The sequence below is a fragment of the Bos taurus genome, chromosome 26, assembly GCF_002263795.3.
Source record: "Bos taurus isolate L1 Dominette 01449 registration number 42190680 breed Hereford chromosome 26, ARS-UCD2.0, whole genome shotgun sequence".
In the NCBI taxonomy this organism is placed as follows: Eukaryota; Metazoa; Chordata; class Mammalia; order Artiodactyla; family Bovidae; genus Bos; species Bos taurus.
The window spans coordinates 42158957-42178428 of NC_037353.1; the positions used below are offsets into that span (position 1 = coordinate 42158957).

Here is a 19472-nt window from a genome sequence, read left to right on the forward strand (position 1 = left end):
CACCCAGTCCCAAATATTAGATTCCCTGACGTCTGCAGTTAAGTCTTCTCCTTCCTAGTGAAAGTAAAAGTGCGAGTCGCTCAGTCATGTCCAACTCTTTGTGACCCCACGGACTGTAGCCTCTGTCCATAGATTTCGCCAGGCAAGTCCCTTCTCCAGGGGATCTTCCCAACCCAGGTCTCCTGCGTTGCAGGCAGATTCTTTACCGTCTGAGCCACCAGGGAAGCTCCTCCTCCTTCTCATGTCCTGTCCAAATCTGACCCAGTTTTTGCAGAGCTTAGGGACTCCTCCTGGAAGTCTTCCTGGATCCCACCTGCACACTGGACGGACTCCTTCTGAGTCTTTTGCAGAGAGAACAAGAGCATGTGCTGGCTGTGTGTGCACCCTGGTCTACAAACCCAGCACCACCTCCTCACATACACCACTTGAGAGTAGCCTCCAAGGAGAGCCACCCAGCCATGCCCTGCACCCCTCGTGGCCCAGCCCTCAGGCGTCTGGAATGAAATGCACTATAACTCTGGGTGCCAGGTCAGGCAGAAGCCATGCATCTCTGGTGATTAATGGGTGGCGTTTGCAGATGTAACCATGCAGTGTTCATAAAACCGGGCAATCCCGGTGTGAAACTCAGATCTCTTTACAGGAACATTCGTTTTGAAGTATTCCATGAGTCATGGAATTGAAGGTGGTTACGTTGTTCTCTCTCAGAGTCTCTCCATTGAGCCCTATGCAGGGAGGTTCATATATTTCAAGTCAGGATTTCTCATGACCTGACTTTTGCATTTCTTGGTTTGATTTCTTCTCTGACTCTGACCACATGGCTCCCTTCCCCCTTAGCTTGGCTTCCAGGAAATTGAATCTCCTTCTTTTCAAGGTGCCTAAATATCATTGATTCCTACTCCTTACTACCTTTGCACTTCCCTCACCTGGCTTCTTGGCTTTCCACCCAAACTGTGCATGCCTGCTCAGTCACTCAGTCGTGTCTGACTCTTTGCAACCCCAATGGACTGTAGCCCTCCAGGCTTCTCTGTCCATGGGATTTGTCAGGCAGGAAAGAATACTGGAGTGGGTTGCTATTTTCTACTGCAGGGGATCTTCCCAGCCCAGGGATCAAACCTGCCGTCTCTTGCATTACCAGGCAGATTCTTCACCACTATGCCTGGGAAGTGGGAAGGGAAGCTACCCGGGAAGCCCTTCTACCCAAACTGGGTGAACCCCAAACGTCCTCTTCAACCATAAGAGTGGAGACTTTGGAGAACACAAGGAATATGTGTCTGAAGGCAGGAGGCCTTTGCAAAGGGCAGTTAGAGTCCTTATTAGATAATATTTCTAGTCTCAGTTCTGCCTTTGGGCAAAGGTCAGGACCATCTTCATCTTCCTCATCAAGATGACATTGACTGCTCTCGATAAATGACCAATAGGACTTGGCCTGACAAATAAGCATGGCAACAACGGACAGAACCCCATGAGGAGTTAGGAAAATTGGCATAGAATAGCCTGGCCTGTGCATGCACATGTGTGTGATGTGTATATGCGTGTGTGCACACACATGCCCTGGGCTGGAACTGCATTCCTAGGAACTACGGGTAAGCGGAGGGGTGGGATGGTGGGACTGAGCCTGGTGGGTCGGCAAGGACCAGTTCATTCATCCGGTTAATTCACTTAACATTATTGCAAGCTGGCGGAGAGCCAGACACTGTAAAGGGTGCTGTGAATATGAGTAAACAGAACAGATGAAAATCCCCATCTTCACAGAGTTGACAGTCCAGGAAGCAGAGCCGAACGTATTCCATAAATGAAGTGTGTGTTGAAAGGTGTCAGCCGTGAGTCTGAGTCCCACTACTGCTGTTTACTGACTGGAGGTTAACAATGCTCCCTCCTCAGTCTGACGTAGGTTCATTCTGACTCAAAGCAGAGGCCCAGCACGGCACTTGGCAGGACGCCCTGAATGGCAGTGGCATTTGGTGGGTGATGGTGGTGCTGGTGACATTCAGAACTGTGTTTCTTTACCACACTTTGGTGTCGGCAGCTGTGGGGACCGTTTCCTGCTTCTTGGGTTTCACAAGGCGTCCGGGTCTTCTGCACCGAGTTACCTTTTGAAAAAAAGCCCTTTCCCTTTCTTGTCGTGTATTATCGCCCCCAAGTCCGTCATGTATTTCAAACTTCACTTTAAAATATTCAAACATTTCTCATAGAGATGAAGTAATTTTAACACCAATTTCTTTATTGAGGTAAAAAGCACATATGAACATAAAAATGACCATTTTACCCATTTTTATGTGTATATCTCAGGGGCATTACATACGTTCTCACTGTCATACAACGGTTCCCATCATCCTTCTCCTGAACTTGTTCTTCCTAAACTGAAATTCCCTACATGTAAAGCAGTAAATCCCCATTCCTCTCTCCCTCCGCCCCTGGCAACCAGCGTTCTATCTTTGTCTCTGTGAATTTTACTGTTTAGGAACCTCATCTGCTTCTCAGGTTGACTCAGTGGTAAAGAATCCACTTGCCAAGCAGGAGACCTGGGTTCAAACCCTGGGCCAAGAAGATTCCCTGGAGAAGGAAATGGCAACCCACTCCAGTATTCTTGCCTGGAGAATCCCACGGACAGAGGAGCCTGGTGGGCTGCAGTCCATGGGGTCGCAGAGTCGGACACAACTTAGCATTTAAAGAGCAGCAGGAACCTCATGTAAGTGGAGTCACACAGTATCTGTCCTTTTGTGTCTGGCTTATTTCACTTAGCATAATGTCTTCAAGTTTCATCCGTGCTGTAGCATGAGTCAGAATTGTAGAGTGCATTTAAAAGGCTAAAATTTGAAGTGCTGGGCTAATGGGGCTCTGAGTCTGAAGGGTAAATGATTCTGATGACAGGATGGAGGAAGGGAGAAGGTCATGGCTCACAGCAGCTCTGAAGCGACAGCCTGCGCTGGTGTGATGGAGACTTTTCCTGGGCGCTGTCTTTCAGGAGGTCAGAAGGAGGGATGTGTTCCCAGTGCCTTGTGAGCAGAACCCAGAGGTGACCTGAGTGTGTCTTTCAGGATCAAGGATCTATGAACCATCCTCCCTAAGGGGCTCATGCTCCAAGGGTTTCCGATGACCTTTAAAAGTCAGACACCATAGCCTGAAGCTTTTCTCAGAAACGTTAGTCAGTGCTTGCTCAGTTGCTCAGTCATGTTCAACTCCTTTCGACCCCATGGCCTGTAGCCCACCAGGCTCCTCTGTCCATGGAATTCTCCAGGCAAGAATACTAGACTGGGTTGCCATGCCCTTGCTAACCCCAAAGTGTCTGTACAGACAGAGCACAGCACCAGGGGAAGCCAGGCCAGCCTTTGAGTCTACCAAACAGCCATGCAAAGGGGCTCTAACTCCACAGCCAGCTTCCCCACTTTATGTGACATAAAGAGACTGATGAGTGTGTTTATCCTTGGCCTAGAAAATCCAGATGCCACCCTCTCCCCACCCTGACCAGCGGAATTGAGTTAGACTGATATGCTCGGGCTGTCTCCAGAAGTCTCAACAGAGTCCGGGCTCTGCTGTGGTCCACCCCCTTGGCTCTAGTGGCAAGATTATGCCCATTGATTCAAGGGGTTGGACCACACCACTCAGATGTTTGGGGAATATAGAGAATTAGCAGCTGAGGCCACTGTTTACTTCCTTTGAGGTGGCCTGGAGCTCCGTTGAGTTAGAGGGTGGCAGCTTTGGACAGCAAGGAGATCAAACCAGTCAGTCTTAAAAGATATCAACCCTGAATATTCACTGGAAGGACTGATGCTGAAGCTGAAGCTCCAATACTTTGGCCACCTGATTCGAAGCGCCGACTCATTGGAAAAGACCCTGATGCTAGGAAAGATTGAGGGCAGGAGGAGAAGGGGACGTCAGAGGATGAGATGGTTGGATGGCATCACTGACTCTGTGGACATGAGTTTAAGCAAACTCCGGGAGATGGGGAAGGACAGGGAAGCCTGGTGTGCTGCAGTTCGTGGGGTCCCAAAGAGTCAGACACGACCAAGCGACTGAACAATAAGTGATAATGAGTGCCGCCAAAAGCCTGATCTGCATTTGACCGGCTCCAGTCCAGGTCTCTTCCTGGGAGGAGGAGACGATGGTGGTGATTGGGAGGACCACTGGGACCAGCAGCTGTGCCCAGCACTTCACAAGAACTGTCACCTCTGCTTCTCCCAGGGAAGTACATTGACTATTGTCCCCCCTCCCGACGGAGAAGAGGATGGAAGCCTGGGGAGGCGGGATCCCGTGGCTGATGGCTGGCTGCCCCAGCACTGGAACCTGGTCTGTCTGACTCCAGGGCCTGAGCTCTGGGACCCCAAGCATGGCTGGGCAATGGATGAGCTGACTTGTGACCTAGCCAAGTCAGCCACCATCAGTCCCACTTCCTGTGACCCAAAGGGGCCTGTCTCAACAAAACCCTTCCAGGGTCCTCTCGGGGAGGAGGTCTGTCCGTAGAGGTCCTGGCTAATGGTTGTTAGGTCTGAGCGCCTCTTGCAGGGAGCCTCGGGTCCCTCCTTACCCTCCCAGCATCCTTCCCACAATCTGTGGAGTTGTCACCTGGGGGCTTCTGAGCTTGAGGGGAAATCTGTCTTCTAGGTGGTCCTTTCCCTTCTGGACTGAGACCATATTAACCTGCAGCTCCAGCAGGTTTGGTCTTCTCCCAGGCTGCTCTGGGTTGGGGGAGCCCTTGCCGAGAGTACAGGCTTATTCCTCAGAGCACGAATCTGGACTGGGGGGCTGTGCCATCAGCCCCTTCTTCCCTCCTTGATGCCTGAACCTGCCACAATGCTGCCCAGCTTCTTCTTCCATTAAATGGTAAGAGAGAGGCAGAGAAGGAAGTGGCCTTCAAATCAGAAAAAGGAGGCAAGCAAGAGTTTTTGGTCCAGCTAAGAGGTCCATGTTTCTCGGGGTACTGGCATGGCCCCCACCAGCCCAGCTCTTACTGCCCTGGGTAATGGAGGGCTGGTTCCAGGATCAATAGCCCTGCACTCCTGGAAGTATCAGCCTTCCTTTATTTATGCCTGGTTCATCCACTCCAGAGATAGGTCCCCAGTGCTTGCTTGCTAAGCTGCTTCAGTTGTGTCCAGCTCTGTGCAACCCTATGGACTGTAGCTTGCCAGGTTCCTCTGTCCATGGGATTCTCCAGGCAAGAATACCGTGAAGTGGGTTGCCATGCCCTCCTCCGGGGGATCTTCCTGACCCAGGGATCGAACCCTATGTCCCTTATGTCCCCTGCATTGGTGGGCAGGTTCTTTACCACTAGCACCACCGGGGAAGCCCAGGTCCCCAGTGGATTCTAATAAATAGTCATTGAATTTGCATTCGCTCACTCGTCCTTGTGCTCCATCCCCTCTCCCGATGCCTCAGCATCCCTGATCTCTCCTGGGACCACTGCCATGAAGAGGAGTTGGAGTGCCCCAGGAATTCTCAGATCTTGTGAAAACAAATGGTCCCCAGGCAGGGCAGTAGGCACCCCCAGCAGAGGCAGGACACAGAGCCAATGGAGCGTTCAGTCTGGCTGGGACAGGGTGTGATTTGGACACCACTCCTGATTCATGGAAAAATATCCTAAAAGTGCCCTTGGCTGGTCTCATACAGGAACTGACTTGAGGGAATGGCTACGTTTCCAAAGGGACTTGGAAAATTATCCCTTGTTGTCCCCACTGGTCAAAAGTGACTATTTTACAAAGCAAGTTGTTTCAAAACAGGAGTGGATGTGTGTACGTGTCTTCTCAAGGTGAGTGTGATCTCAGCCCGGCCCTGACGTCAGCCACGTGTGGAAATTAACCGAGTTTAGTATTAACAGTGTTGCAGAGCTGATCCCGGAACCAGCTGCTAAAATGAGTTACCCACTCATCTGACCTTGCCTTTTAATTCTACCAGAAAGTGCTTCTTTAAAAACAGTTTTATTTAGTTTTGACTGTGCTGGGTCTTTGTTGCTGCATGGGCTTTTCAATTGGGGGCTTCTCACTGAAGTGGTTTCTCGTTGCAGAGCACGGGATCTAGGGCATTTGGGCTTCAGTAGTTATGACTCCTGGGCTCTAGAGCAGCTCGACATTTGTGGCACATGGGCTTAGTTGCTTCATGGCACGTGAGATCCTCCAGAATCAGGGACAGAACCCGTGTCTCTGGTGTCTCCCGCATTGACAGGCGGCTGCTTTACCACTGAAACACCAGGGAAGTCCCAGAAAGTGCTCTTGAAATGCCTCAGCTGCCCTTTGGCCAGTTACTCAAAGGGCAGCATGTGTGCAGGAAGAATCAGCAGCTACAGGTTCAAGTCCTGGCTGAGTCGTCGTTTTTTCCTCTGTAAAATGGAGCCGATGGTATTAGTCCTGTCTGCCCCCTTGAGAAGCTTGTGAGACTCAAGTGAGAAAATGTATTTTGAAACCCTCTGTACAGTCCCATGTGTTCCATCATCACTTAATAAGTATTTGTCAAGCACCCACTACGTGGTACACACAGGGATATATAGCCTTTTGTCTCGTAAAAACCTCAGTGGCAGCTGCCCTCTGCTTCCACACTCCCCATCCATCCAAGAGAGAACCAGGCACCATCTACCTCTGGTGGGTGGACTCACTTAGCCCCTGATGTGACTTTCATGAGCCCCAGCCTATTCCAGAAAGGAGGGTTCTGAAAGCCTTTTATCCTCTTTGCACCTCTGCTAAGCTTCCCCAAGAACTGTGCCTTTCTGGACCGTGATGTGGGACAGAACTTGATCCCGCTCTTCCTTTGCCTGCGTCTGCACAGCATCACCAAAGGTAAGTCCTGCCCGTGGGAGGGCGTCCAGGGGAGGCTGTTGGCTGCCCCGCCCCTCAGCACTCCCAGAGAAGCCCACCAGCCATTTCCAAAAGAGTCAGCCGAGATCGAGATCTGGCTCTATCACTTCCAAAGTGTGTGATTTGGGGAAAGTCATTTAGCCACCCAGCCTCAGTTTCCTTGTCTGTAAAACGGGGATAATCAGAGTTTCTGTGAAACATGACGATGGATGGAAGAGACCCAGTGATTGTGAAAGTGCACTCGGCACCCAGGACTGGGTTGTTGCCAACTAACCAAGTGCCTGGCCTCTTAGTGCGGCAGCCCCTCTGGGTCATTCCCTTGCTCGGTGGGTCTGTGCTCCGGGCTAGAGTTTCCTCATCCTTATGCTCTGGGCCCAAGGCAAGGCAGCTGTGACTTGGAAAAAGAGGGCACTCTTGGGGAGTGTGTTTGGGGCAGCCCAGGTGGCCACTCGGTGAGGTTTTTGCATCTGAAAGGACATTGGAGAACTTTTTCAAAGCCATTTCTAGTCATCCAGATTGAATGAGTAGCTCTAAACCCAACAAATGGTTGATGGAGCCCAGCTAGATTTGTCCAAATGGCTTCTAGACACTCCAAAAACACTTGTTTATAGGATCTCAACCTTCCTTCCTGGGCAGGATTGTGGGCGGGGCATGGGGGAGGCTGGCTGTGGACACTTTGGGAGAAAGTGCCTTGGAATGTCCCACTTGGGTCCCGCATGTCTAAGGATGGGATAGGAATGCTCTCCCATTCTCAGCTCCTGACTTCCTCCTCTTCTCCTCTGTAAGCAAGACTTTTGCAGTTCTGTGAGGAATAAATCCATAAGAATGTTCCCTTTGTGCATCTTCCCAGGCAAGGATCTGGAAGAGCTTAGGCACATAAACTTCTTCCCTGAATCCTGGCTGGTCCGGGTTACAGCCAACCACTACCACGCGGTAAGTCGCCAACTCAACAAGGAAACAGTTAGCAAAATTTATTGCCTTTGCTTTTTTCTGGGGATGTGTTTTGCATTTGAAACCTCTGGGCTTCTGAGGTTGGGAAGTATCTGGATCCTTCCCCAGGGGAAGTGGACAGAGCCAAGCCTGGAGGGGAGGAGGGAGGTGGCCCCGCCTTGGAGCCCAGGTGTTTAGAGCATCAGCCCTGTTGACCTGAAGAGTCAGAGACCATTGGCCACATGGCCCTCCACACTGAGTCCCCTCACCAAAGCAAATGTCATGTACTTATTATTGGACATTTTCAAAATGCAGAGAAATTGAAAGAAAGCAAATGCATACCCTCAGACCCATCACCCAAAACAACTACTGCTAACATCTCATTGCATATGACCTTCCAGTCTTAAAAAAGAAATGCGTAATGAAATGTTCTTTTATCACCATTTTTAATGGCTGCAAACTCACCAAAAGGATGTGCTACAAAACCTAACCCTAACCCTACCCCTTGGTGACTGGCCAGTGCTACTTGGCTTCTCCTTTGTTGTAGAGAAGTCATGGTGTTTCTGATTGTTAACTATTATAAATAGACTGTATGGTGAATGCATTTGCACATGATGGTTTATTTTGACTGAGAATTATTTTCTTATAGGATAATTTGAAGAGTAAAAAATACTGGCTCCAAAAGGAGTGTGCACTTTTGTTCTTGATATATATTAGCAAACTTGGGACCAAATTACTCCTTCCCCAGTGATAAATGAGGTGCCTTCCTTTGAGCTCAGTAACACAGAGCATTTTCCTTTTCCATCACTTGTGTCAATTGTGAAGTGAACAATGGCATCTCATTTTTTAATAGGCACCCCTTTTATTACTAGTAAATATGAATATTTTTCCATGTGGTGTTTCCCCCTTTGTGAATTGTCCGTGCAAACTATTGTGCTTCTTATGTGCTTCCAATCGTGCATTTTCAGAGATGAAATGGGGCAGTGTTTGAGTTCTGAAGGTTTATGAGTCACTAGTTAAAATTCAATTCAGCTCAACAAACACGTATTGTAATGTGCAAACCACAGGGCTCAATGGCCCCCGCACAGCAGATAAGGTCTCCGCGGAACTGTGCTCTTCTGGGATGTAACTCAGAACTGTGCTCTGATGGAGCAGAGAAGGAGAGGGGTGACAGAGAGAGGGGGGACAGTCTCGGAGCTGGAGCTGGACACCTCAGGGAGTCCCCCACCTCCCTCTTCATATCCTCTGGCCTACACACCTCCTTCCCTTTGCCCTCTACCACCAATGTCATCCTCCTGAAATGTGCTCCCTCCTGACCCCAGTCATCACGTGCAGCCTGCCACGTGGGGCCATACCTGGTTTTGAGTTTGTAGCCAAGAATATGCTCTGCCTTGTGATTGGGCTCCCAATGAACACATTTTATTTCTCAGCTAAGAAAAAAATGCTGGGGCATTTTTCGTGTCCTCATCTTTGCATCCTGGGAAATCCTTGAGCAGGGTACCTGACTAGCAGGTTTTCAGTAAGTACTGTGGACTGGATTCATGGGTGAATGTAGGCTCCAGAGACAGAACTCTTTTGAACACAGTGAGGGATGTTGGGATCGATGCAGTGAAGATGTTGTTGGGGAATCAGGTTGCTGGTAAGTGGTGTGTGTTTTCCTTTCAGCTGGAGAATGGGGGCGACATGGCCCACGTGAAAGACCTAAGCACCCAGGCGGTGAGATTCGGGCTGCTTTTTAACCAGGTACTGACCACCAGGCTGAGCAAGGGGAAGGACCATCCCACCTCGTGCTTGGTTAGAGACCTTTGTACAATGACCGTGGTCAATTATTGCCTGTGGCAAGATGGCCAAGGCAGAAAAGGAACTTGTAGGTGTCGCTCTTGAACACTCACCATCTGCTCAGGGGTAAAATTCACAAGACAGGGCCCTGGGATAGGCCATTCAGTAACTTGATATACACAGCTACAGCACCCCATGAGGTTGACCAGCTGTCTCAGTTTTCAGGATTGGAGTCATTTCCCTGGGGATGTGGAACTTTCTGTTCTAAAGTCAGGAAAGACCTGGGCAACCTGGGATGAGTTGGTCATCCTCTTCACCACAAATATGGTGAGCTGCCAACCGCTCAAGAAGAGATTCCACTCCAAGCCCGTGGTTAAGGTTGCCAAGGTGGCTAATCTGGGCAGCTATTTTGTTGGAGCCCAGACTCGAACCAGCTGTGAGTCGTGAGCTCAGCTGCAGAGCACCCGGGGGCTCAACTGCCGGAGGAGCCCAAGGGGCCAGCAGCTGCACTGTCTCGGGCTCCCTGGATAGGCGTGGCTCTCCAGGAAATGACTGCAACCCTCCCTCTTCACTAAAGCCACTAAGAAGTGACCTCAAAAGAGTTCATATTTTAGGGGTTTGGGGTCCTGAATCTATCATCAGATACTGCCCCTGGGTCAAGCCTGGAAGGGCTGGGTCCAGCCCCTTGCTTGCAGAGATCTGTCCAAGTGGACAGACTGCAGACAGCAGTGGCCAGGACACCCTGTAATGCTGTGGGCATGGAGGGTCTCTTAGGCCCACTGAATTGTAGCAAAACACTCTGTTTTAAAGGTCTGCAGACTGAGGGTCATCCAAGAACGTGCTTAACTCCTTCTTCTCCCCACTAAGGGGCATGTAGAGTGAAAAATACAGCCCCTGAGTGCCAACCTGTAGAGCTTTGTAAAATCACTACAGTTTGTCCTTTCTTCTCCTTCCTAGGCTAAAATTGTTGTCGTGTTTTAAATCACAAATCAGTCCCTTTAGTCTTTCTCATCTAAAATTGGTTTTGCTATGTCCTCTTCCCTTTGAATACTGGAGATTTTTTTTTTTTTCCTGTCACTTTGTTGCTTACCTTTCCTCATTTAGGAGTATACAACACATTCAAAAGTGATTACTTTATATGGATTCTTCTTTGAGATAAAAGGAATCAAGCATGACACTACCTCCTATAGTTTTCATATGCAGGTAAGAAGGACAGCAGAGCAGAGGTATGTCTCTGAAACAGCCTTTGAGATTCAGTTGATTCATATTGAATAATTGATTAAACATGAATTGCTAATTCATTTGGAATGTGTTGTAGGCCTGGTGTTAAGAGAGGTATGTCTCTGAAACAGCCTTTGAGATTCAGTCAATTCATATTGAATTAATAATAATTGATTAAACATGAATTGCTAATTCATTTGGAATGTGTTGTAGGCCTGGTGTTAATCAGGCTGATAGATTTGACGTCATTTGATTTTTGCAACAACGTGGTGAGGTTGCTGCTATTAGCCCATTTAACGGATAAGGATCTCAAAACTGAATGTCTTCACGTTTGTATGGCTTCCACTGCTAAGGCCAGGGTTAAATGCTAGTCCTCTGAAACCACATCTGGGGCTCAATTCATTTTCTTTCTTTTTTTATTTTAAGGATTTTTTATATGGACCATTTTAAAAGTCTTTATTAAATTTGTTACAGTATTGTTTCTGCTTTGGTTTTTTGGCCATGAGGCATGTGGGATCTTAGCTCCCCAACCAGGAATTGAACCCCTATCCCCTGCATTGGAAGGCGAAGTCTTAACCACTGGACTGCCAGGAAAATCTTTCAACTTGCTTTCAACTTGTACATGCTGGGTGATGCCTTACAGGTGGCCCTTCTTTCGTGGAGGTAGCGCGTAGTGCTTGTAAAGACAGAGGGAATGGTCTTGTTTAGGGTGGCAAAGCAGAGCTGTGGACAGGACCCTGGAGGAGGCACGAGGGTGAAGGCCTTCACTTCCAAGCTCCTGCTGGACTTTGAGGAGAGGCAGGAGAGCTGGTTTTCAGAGTAGAGACTGAATTCAAACTGCCTGGTGAGCTGCATGATCTTGGTGAGCTCAGGAACCTCCTAAGGTCCACTCTCCAGAACTTTAAGATAGAGAAGGTAATACAACCTACCTCCCTCGGTTGTTGTGAGTATTAAATGTGTTAAATTGTGCAAAAACCTTGGAACAGGCCCCATGATGATGGTGACAACTCTGATGGTGGATCCTTATGCTCCACTTGGGATTGGATTAGAAGTCTCGTAAACTTTAAGCTCCTTGAGAAACCGTATCTTTAATACTACCATATCTCTTTAAAATTTATTTATTCTCAGCTGCACTGAGTCTTCATTGCTGTGAGAGAGCTTTCTCTGGTTGCAGTGTGCGGGCTCCTCTTTGCAAAGTGCGTTGGCTTCTGTGGTTGCTGAGCACGGGTTCTAGGCTTCAGTAGTGGTGGCACATGGGCTTAGTTGCCCCATGGCATGAGGGATTGTCCCAGACCAGGAATCAAACCCTTGTCCCCTTCATTGGCAGGCAGATTCTTAACCACTGGCCCACCAGGGAGGTCCTATCATATCTATTACCACTGCCAATCACAGTATCAAGAAGGTAGGGGTGGTACATTTGGATCATGAATGGATACATGAATGAGAAACCTGGGTTTTCTTCCAGCTTAGCCACACCTCTTTATGTGTCCTTGAGTGGGTCACCTCTCTTCCTTGGGCCAGTCCTTGGTCTTCAGTGACTCAGGCATTTCCGTACATGATGGATTTTACTGGATGGAAGAGATGAATTATTTAACAGTAGTCGAAGAGCTCATATGAATACTATGTCAGTTTCTAAATTCTGGCAAAGCCATGTGAAGACCTTCCAATTCAATACAGATTGACTTCCTGGCATTTCCTGAATTGTCCAAACCCCAGTCCATCGGCCGTTACTCACGGTGAGGGTTCAAATGCCAACTGACTCAGCAGCAAGTGTGCTCGGGAAATGGGGCCATGGGGAAGTGCTTGCTCCCTGCACACATCAGACAGGAGGGCTTGCCAGGAACCAGGTTTCGCTGACTCTGGGTCCCTGGTTTCAGTCCCACCTAAGGCGGGTCCCCCTTCTTGCAGAGAATAAGGCACACTGACTTGGAATGTGCCTCCACGGTCTATGAGAACACTCCCATCAGCCTAAGAGCCGAGCGCCTGGTGACATACGAGATCAGAGCCCAGACCACGGTGGACGGCAAGTGGCAAGAGTTCAGGACGAACCAGATCACGCAGAAGTTCGGGCTGGCCGAGCCATCCTGCAAAAGCCACGTGCGTGCTCGTCTTTTCTTTTTGATTTCTTTTTTTTGCTTTTTCTCTCCGCACCTTTTTTGGGATCACTGGCTTTACATCTCCAGTGCTCTACGGGAGAAGTTTGTTAGGTTTTTAAAGGATTATCACAGCTTCAAATTACACTAAAGAGAAACCTCCTAGAATGAAATCTGGGCATACTGAAAACTCTTAAGTCAAACCAGACTGCTTGACTTGGGTCACACCAGGTCCTTTCTCCAGCTTCCCTAGTGGCTCCGCAGTAAAGAATCCTGCAGTGCAGGAGATACAGGAGGCATGTGTTCAATCCCTGGATCGGGAAGATCCCCTGGAGGAGAGCATAGCAACCCACTCCAGTATTCTTGCTTGGAGAACCCCATGGACAGAGGAGCCTGGTGGGCTACAGTCCATAGGGTCAAAAAGAGTCAGACATGACTGAAGTGGCTGAGCACGTATGCACGCAGGTTCTTTTTATAAATATGGAAGGGTACTTTTAGGGGGAAGCAGGATGTTTGGTGGAGGGTATTTGCTGCCAGCACCTCCACTCTTGCCTGGACATCACCTATCACTTCCAGCGAAATCCACAGCCCAGCCCACCTGCCTGTTGCTCATCCGAGAAGAACTGAGGTCATCTGCCTCAGTGGGCTGCCCTGGCATCCAGGTGGATTCAGTACCTGGCTTTGCTCCTGATGACTGTAATCCAGAACCTGCCGGAGAGCCTGTCTGCAGTGCTGGGAGGCTGTGAATCCAAGCCCTCACTGCCCTTCAGGGAATAGGTGTGTGTGTGCACACCAGTCCTGGCTGCAATCAGAATCACCTGGTCCTTTGCAAAGTTCCCAGGTCTGAGTGCCTCCCAGACTTGAACAGATATCCTGTGGGGGTTGTAGGGGGGGGCCCAAGTATTAGTATTTTTCAAAGCTTCTCAAGTTATTCTCTATGATGTTAGAAATCAGAATAGCAATTTCCTTGTGCAGGTGGGAGGCAGGAGGAGAAGGGGACGACAGAGGATGAGATGGTTGGGTGGCATCACCAACTCGATAGACATGAGTTTGAGCAAGCTCCGGGAGTTGGTGAGGGACAGGGAAGCCTAGCGTGCCACAGTCCATGGGGTCGCAAAGAGTCAGATACGACTGAGTGACTGAACGGAACTGTGGAGGCGGGAGCAGGGGAAGCTGGAATGTTGACCAGGAGGGAATATGAGAGAGATTTCAGAAGTAACTGAAATGGTCTTTATTATGATCAGGATGGTGACCACATAGGAGTGCTCACCTGGGAAAATCCATTAAGATGTATCCTTAAGTTTGGTGCACTCTCTTGTGTTCAAGTTAGACTTAATTTTTTCAGGTTTGTTTTAAAAACCTTCCCTACATGATTCTTGGTGTGCAGCCAGAGTTGAGAAGCAAGCACCTTACACAGTTGCTAGGCCTTCCTCTTTTCAACCCTTCTAGAGGGTGATTGCATTTATCCTAAAAGTTTCATTTGCTTTGTTTTATCTTTTAGGCCTTGAAAATCCAGACTGTGGGCATCCCTATCTATGCAAGTTTTTCATTTGTCTTCTCATTATCATAACAGTTTTCAGAAGAATTTCTTCCACTGGTCCACATAAGAAGAAATAAAATAACATGAAAGGGACTGCTCAAATACTCAGCTGACTCTCCTTGTTAGCAGTGGTCGCATTAGCCCTTTTGTTCGCTGTCTTGGTCTGTTGGGCTGCTATAACAAACCACCGCAGACTGTGGGGGCGGGGGGCTTATAAACAACAGAACTGGATTACTCACAGTCTGGAGGCTGGAAGTCCAAGGTCAAGATGCCTGCAGATTCCACGTGCTGTCTGGTGAGAACTTGCTTTCTGATTCGTAGATGGCTGTCTTCTCCCCATGTCCTCACATGGTGGAGGGGGTAGGGAGCACTCTGGGGCCTCTTTTAATGAAAGCACTAATCCCTTGCCTCCAGACCTATTCACCTCCCAAAGGCCCCATTTCCTAATGAGATTACCTTGGGAGGTTAGCATTCAACACGTGAATTCTGGGGAGACATGTTCAAACTATAGCACTCCCATTTGTGTTGTTTGAGGATGGAAAGTACCAGAGCCATGAGTCTGTTGCCATCACTGACCCCAAAGCTCCCTGAGTTCAGCTCTAACTTGATTACATTCAGGAGCACTCTGAAGGGAGCACCAGCAGCAACAACATAGTCCAGTGGGGAGCTGCAGGGATTCCCCTTTCATGACGCATTCTCTGCCTGCTACACAGAACAACATACCTGACCATTGACCATGGCAGACGAAGAGGTAGGAAGGGACGACAGTAATTATAAGGTATGGAGTGACTTACTGACTGTCCCACCTTTTTAAATGGAACTCTGTGGTTTGGAGAAAACAAGGGAAGAGAGTTTCTCTTCCCACTCTGTGGATTAGTTTTCTATCTCAGTGTAGTCAAGCACCACAAGTTTAGTGGCGTAAAACAGAGTGTATTTATTATTATACAGTTGTGGTGGCTCAATAGTCCAGGTAGCTTTGCCGCATCACCTGCTCAGGGTCAGGTCTACAATCCAGTGGTGGCTGGGCTGTGTTCTCATCTGAAGACATGAGTGGGGAGAAGCCATGTGCAAGCTCGTGAGGTTGCTGGCAGATTCATTTCCTCGAAGCTGTATGACTGAGGGCCTGACTGCTTACTGGTTATTGGGAAGAAGCCACCCAGGTTCTAGAATCCCCCTGCACTTCCCTGCCACATGGGGCTCTCTAGAGACATTTCAGAGCATGGCTGTTTGTCCTTCAAGGCCAGCAGGAGAGTTTCTCTCACTGTGGTCTGCTAAGACAGAGCCTTGCATAATCTAAGGTTATCTTGGTGATGACCCATCACCTTGACCATGTTCTCTGGGCTACAAGAGAGTCACATGTTGTACCTATACTCAAGGGGAGAGGCTTATACAGGGGATCACTTTAGAGTGTGTCCATCACAGAGTGTTATCCGGTGTCTTTGGGAACGTGATGGAGCATTGCTGATGCTGTATGGACAACAAGGTGGTAGACAAAACTTAGTCTAATGATCACCTTAGAAGCAGATGGGCTAAAGGAGCCCCCTTCCCAGCAGAGGAGTGATGCCCTGGGCAGAGTGATCTGGCAGGGAGAGAGCTTGGTGGGAGTGTGAGAAGGGGCCTAGTGGAAGAATTGGACAAAGGAACTGGGAGATGGGTCTGTCCTGCAGGCCTGTTCCCCCGCTTGCATCTGGCCAGGTCCAGCCAACAGGAACTGGTGTTGGGAGTTTGGAGAATAGGAGACTGGGAGAAACTTGGGGATTTCTCACCCTCTGGGCTGTGGACAGCATTTTCCAGCAGGAGCTGTGTCTCGTCTATGGCTCCAGCTTACGCTGTCATCCCAGTACCTACCTGGCAGACTCCTGCTGTGGTTTCAGGACCATCAGATAGCCTTGCTCTGCTTCTGGGGACACCACCTGTGTATCCCTCCAGCCCCAGGGCAGTGAAGATTTCCTGCTGGTCTCCAGGTTGCCTCATTCTCCTCTGTTTGCCTTCAGAGGTCTTCCTTCATCTGTGTAATCTATTCTCTCTATTATATTTATTCTGTTTGAAAACCCTGGAATACTTTATGCTTTTCGGACTGTCCCTGATATGAAGTGTTTTGATAAACTGATAGGTGTGACCCAGTGGGGTAGCCTGTTGGAAAACATGGCTTCAATTATTCCTCCCACCCCTGCAGGGCTGGGACAAGGCCAGGCAAGTGAGGCAGTCTCCTTGTGTCAAAATATACCATCTTTCAAATAGGAACTTGGTGAATTATCATAAAAACTCAAAACCAATGCTAAAAAGCTATGATGTAGGTTGATGAATCACCGCAGGTGAACACACCCCCATCCCAGCCACCTGATCAAAACCAGAGCACGATCAGCACCCCAGGTGCCCCCCCCACCTTGAACCCTTTCCCAGGCACTGCTGGTCCTCGAAGGTAAACACCATCCCAACTCTCACATTCATTATGTCGGCTGTTTAGTTTGAATATTTAATGAACCAGATCGTGCAGCGTGCCCTCTCACATGCCTGCATCCTTTTGTTTAATGTTATGTTTAAGAGTCATCCGAGTCTTCATAGGGAGCTGCAGTTTATTTTCAAATAAGCAAGATCATTTCCTTTTTATACCTGAAATGCTACTTCTGTATAATAATATAGGCTTGTCTGAAAAAAATGAGAAAATTCAAAGAATAAAATCCAGTGGGACTCCCATCATTCAGACATTTGGCAGGTGACCTTCCCGAATTATTTTTGATGTACTTAGAGTTTTCTTCCCATTCAAAATGGGATTATGCAATGAGTTTTTCCTTAGAACCTGATGGTTCTTAAATAGGATGGGTTGTTTTTTTTTTTTTCCACAGAGAAGCACAGCCTTGGGAGAAGAAACAACGATAAATTTGCCTTGCCTCCAAAATAATTGTGCCAAGTCAGAAAAGTTGCTTGTCACTTCCTGTCTCTGAATGGTGCTTCCTTGTCTATAAAAGGGGGATAAGGCAGCCCCTCCGTCTCCCATCTCTCCAGGTGCTGTGAGCCCTGCAGCCACTCCTGCATGTAACAGCTCCCCCTGGAGCAGCCCCCCAGGCAGACGAGGGGATGGGGATCGACATCACTGGGTCTGGAGACAGAGCAGCCTGGTGGCATTTTTACCATGGTCCAGGGGGTAACAGGGAAGGTAAGAACTAAAAGCTTCTGAAAAGCAAGTCTGCAGATGTCCAAGAGGGAAGACGCTGTGAGGAAGTGCTGCTGAGACATGAACGATTGCCCACTTGCTGAGGGAAACCCCTGTCCTGGCTCAGCTGTTTGGAATACGCAATGTCAGTTTTCCCAGAGTGCTCAGGACTGGGAATAACTTGCAGAACATCAGTTCCCAAAAAGGCCCCTGTAGGGTGACTAGTTGAACTGTGAGACTCCAACAGCCAGGGATGTGGGAGAAAGATATCCTCACAAAGGATGGGGAAGGGTCTAAAGGGCTGATGCTTTATCCTTTGCCTCCAGGAACAACAGTTGGAGACACTCAAAACGGACCTAGGGCATCAGGGACAGGGGATGATGTCATTTCCATATGGGGTGGGGAGGGTCAGGCCCAGAGTGACAGTTCTGGTTTGAAGAAGCTACACTTGGGCCTCCCTGGTGGCTCAGTGGTAAATAATTTACCTGCCAGAGCAGAGACACGGGTTTGTTCCCTGGTCTGGGAAGTTGCTGCGGAACAACTAGGCACTTGTCAGAACTACTGAGCCTGTAATCTAGAGTCCCGGAGCCACAGCTACTGAGCCCTCGGGCCCAGTAAGAGAAGCTTTCACAATGAGAAGCTCATACATCACAACTACAGAAAAGCCTATGCAGCAGTGAAGACCCAGAACAGCCAATAAATAAAATTACAAAGATGCTACACTCGACGCCCTGCCTGAATCCTCCCAACTCCCCGTAAGGTAGGTATATTTTCCACCTCGGGGAGAATGGCAGCTGAGCCTCAGCAAGTTCAAAATTTGTGCATCCCAGTTTCCTCGGACTGGCAGAGCTGGGGGAGGCCCCTCAGGTCTGGCCAGAGAGCCCACCTGTTTCCACTTCCCTCCACAGCCCACTGAGAAGAGGTGAAAGTTTAGTGCTGTGTGCTAAGTCGCTTCAGTCGTGTCTGACTCTTTGCGGCCCTATGGACCATAACCCACCAGGCTCCTCTGTCCATAGGATTCTCCAGGCAAGAATCCTGCAGTGGGTTACCATGCCCCTCTCCAGGGGGTCTTCCCAACCCAAGGACTGAACCCTTGTCTCTTACGTCTCCTGCACTGGTAGGCAGGTTCTTTACCATTAGCAGCACCTGGGAAGACCCAAAAGTTTTAAGGTGTTTCATTGAAGTATTTCTTGAACACCTAATACTCACCCCATCAGGGCTATTCATTGGCAAGAACCTGCATTTTAACTCCTGGGCTGCTGGGAGGTCTTGATGCAGGAGGTCTGGGGTCACACCCAGAAACAACTCTGATCTGAATATGTCGGTTCCCCAGCAGGGTTCCCCACTGAACCCCACACACCCAACTGTCTTCCTCCACCAGTGAAAAAAATTCAACAGCAGCAACAAACCTGTGAATCTATTTCACCACATTGGCCAATTTTATTTTTAAAACTAAATTTCCTGTAATATGAAATAGAGAACATTAATGAGGCACTCCCCTATGGGTTAAGCATGGTAGCTAAGCTGGTACAGAATCCACCAGCAATGCAGGAGACCCCGGTTCGATTCCTGGGTCAGGAAGATCCGCTTGAGAAGGGATAGGCTACCCCATCCAGTATTCTATGCCTTCCCTTGTGGCTCAGCTGGTAAAGAATCTGCCTGCAGGGCAGGAGACTTGGGTTTTTCCCTGGATTGGGAAGATCCCCTGGAGAAGGGAATCTTCAGTATTCTGGCCTGGGGAATTCCATGGGTTGTATAGTCCATGGGGTGCAGAGTCAAGACCGGACTGAGCGACTTTCACTTCCACTTCTATGGGTGGACAATTTATTGTGATGCAGAGTCCACCCCTTTCCACTAGGGGGCGAGGTCTGCCTCAAAAGTGGGAACCAGAGTTTCAGTGGCAGAAATTTGCAACCTAAAAACCCACCTTGCAGGTTCTCCTTGCTTAAGTGGTTCAAAGGGGACTTTTTACA

At 48.9% G+C, this 19472-nt stretch overlaps 1 protein-coding gene across 9 annotated transcripts in view; it reads left to right on the top strand.

The window, feature by feature from the left end:
* BTBD16 (BTB domain containing 16) overlaps positions 1 to 14485 on the top strand; it is a 56527-nt gene extending 42042 nt beyond the window's left edge. For 4 of the 9 annotated variants that reach the window (XM_059881858.1, XM_024985624.2, XM_059881857.1 and 1 more), the window contains exons 12-17: positions 6673 to 6764; positions 7633 to 7715; positions 9378 to 9455; positions 10596 to 10694; positions 12621 to 12809; positions 14307 to 14485. In XM_059881858.1, coding sequence (XP_059737841.1) covers positions 6673 to 6764; positions 7633 to 7715; positions 9378 to 9455; positions 10596 to 10694; positions 12621 to 12809; positions 14307 to 14375 — 610 coding nt within the window. In that variant the 3' untranslated portion in view covers positions 14376 to 14485. 9 annotated transcript variants of the gene reach the window in all.
* The last annotated feature ends 4987 nt before the right edge of the window (positions 14486 to 19472 follow it).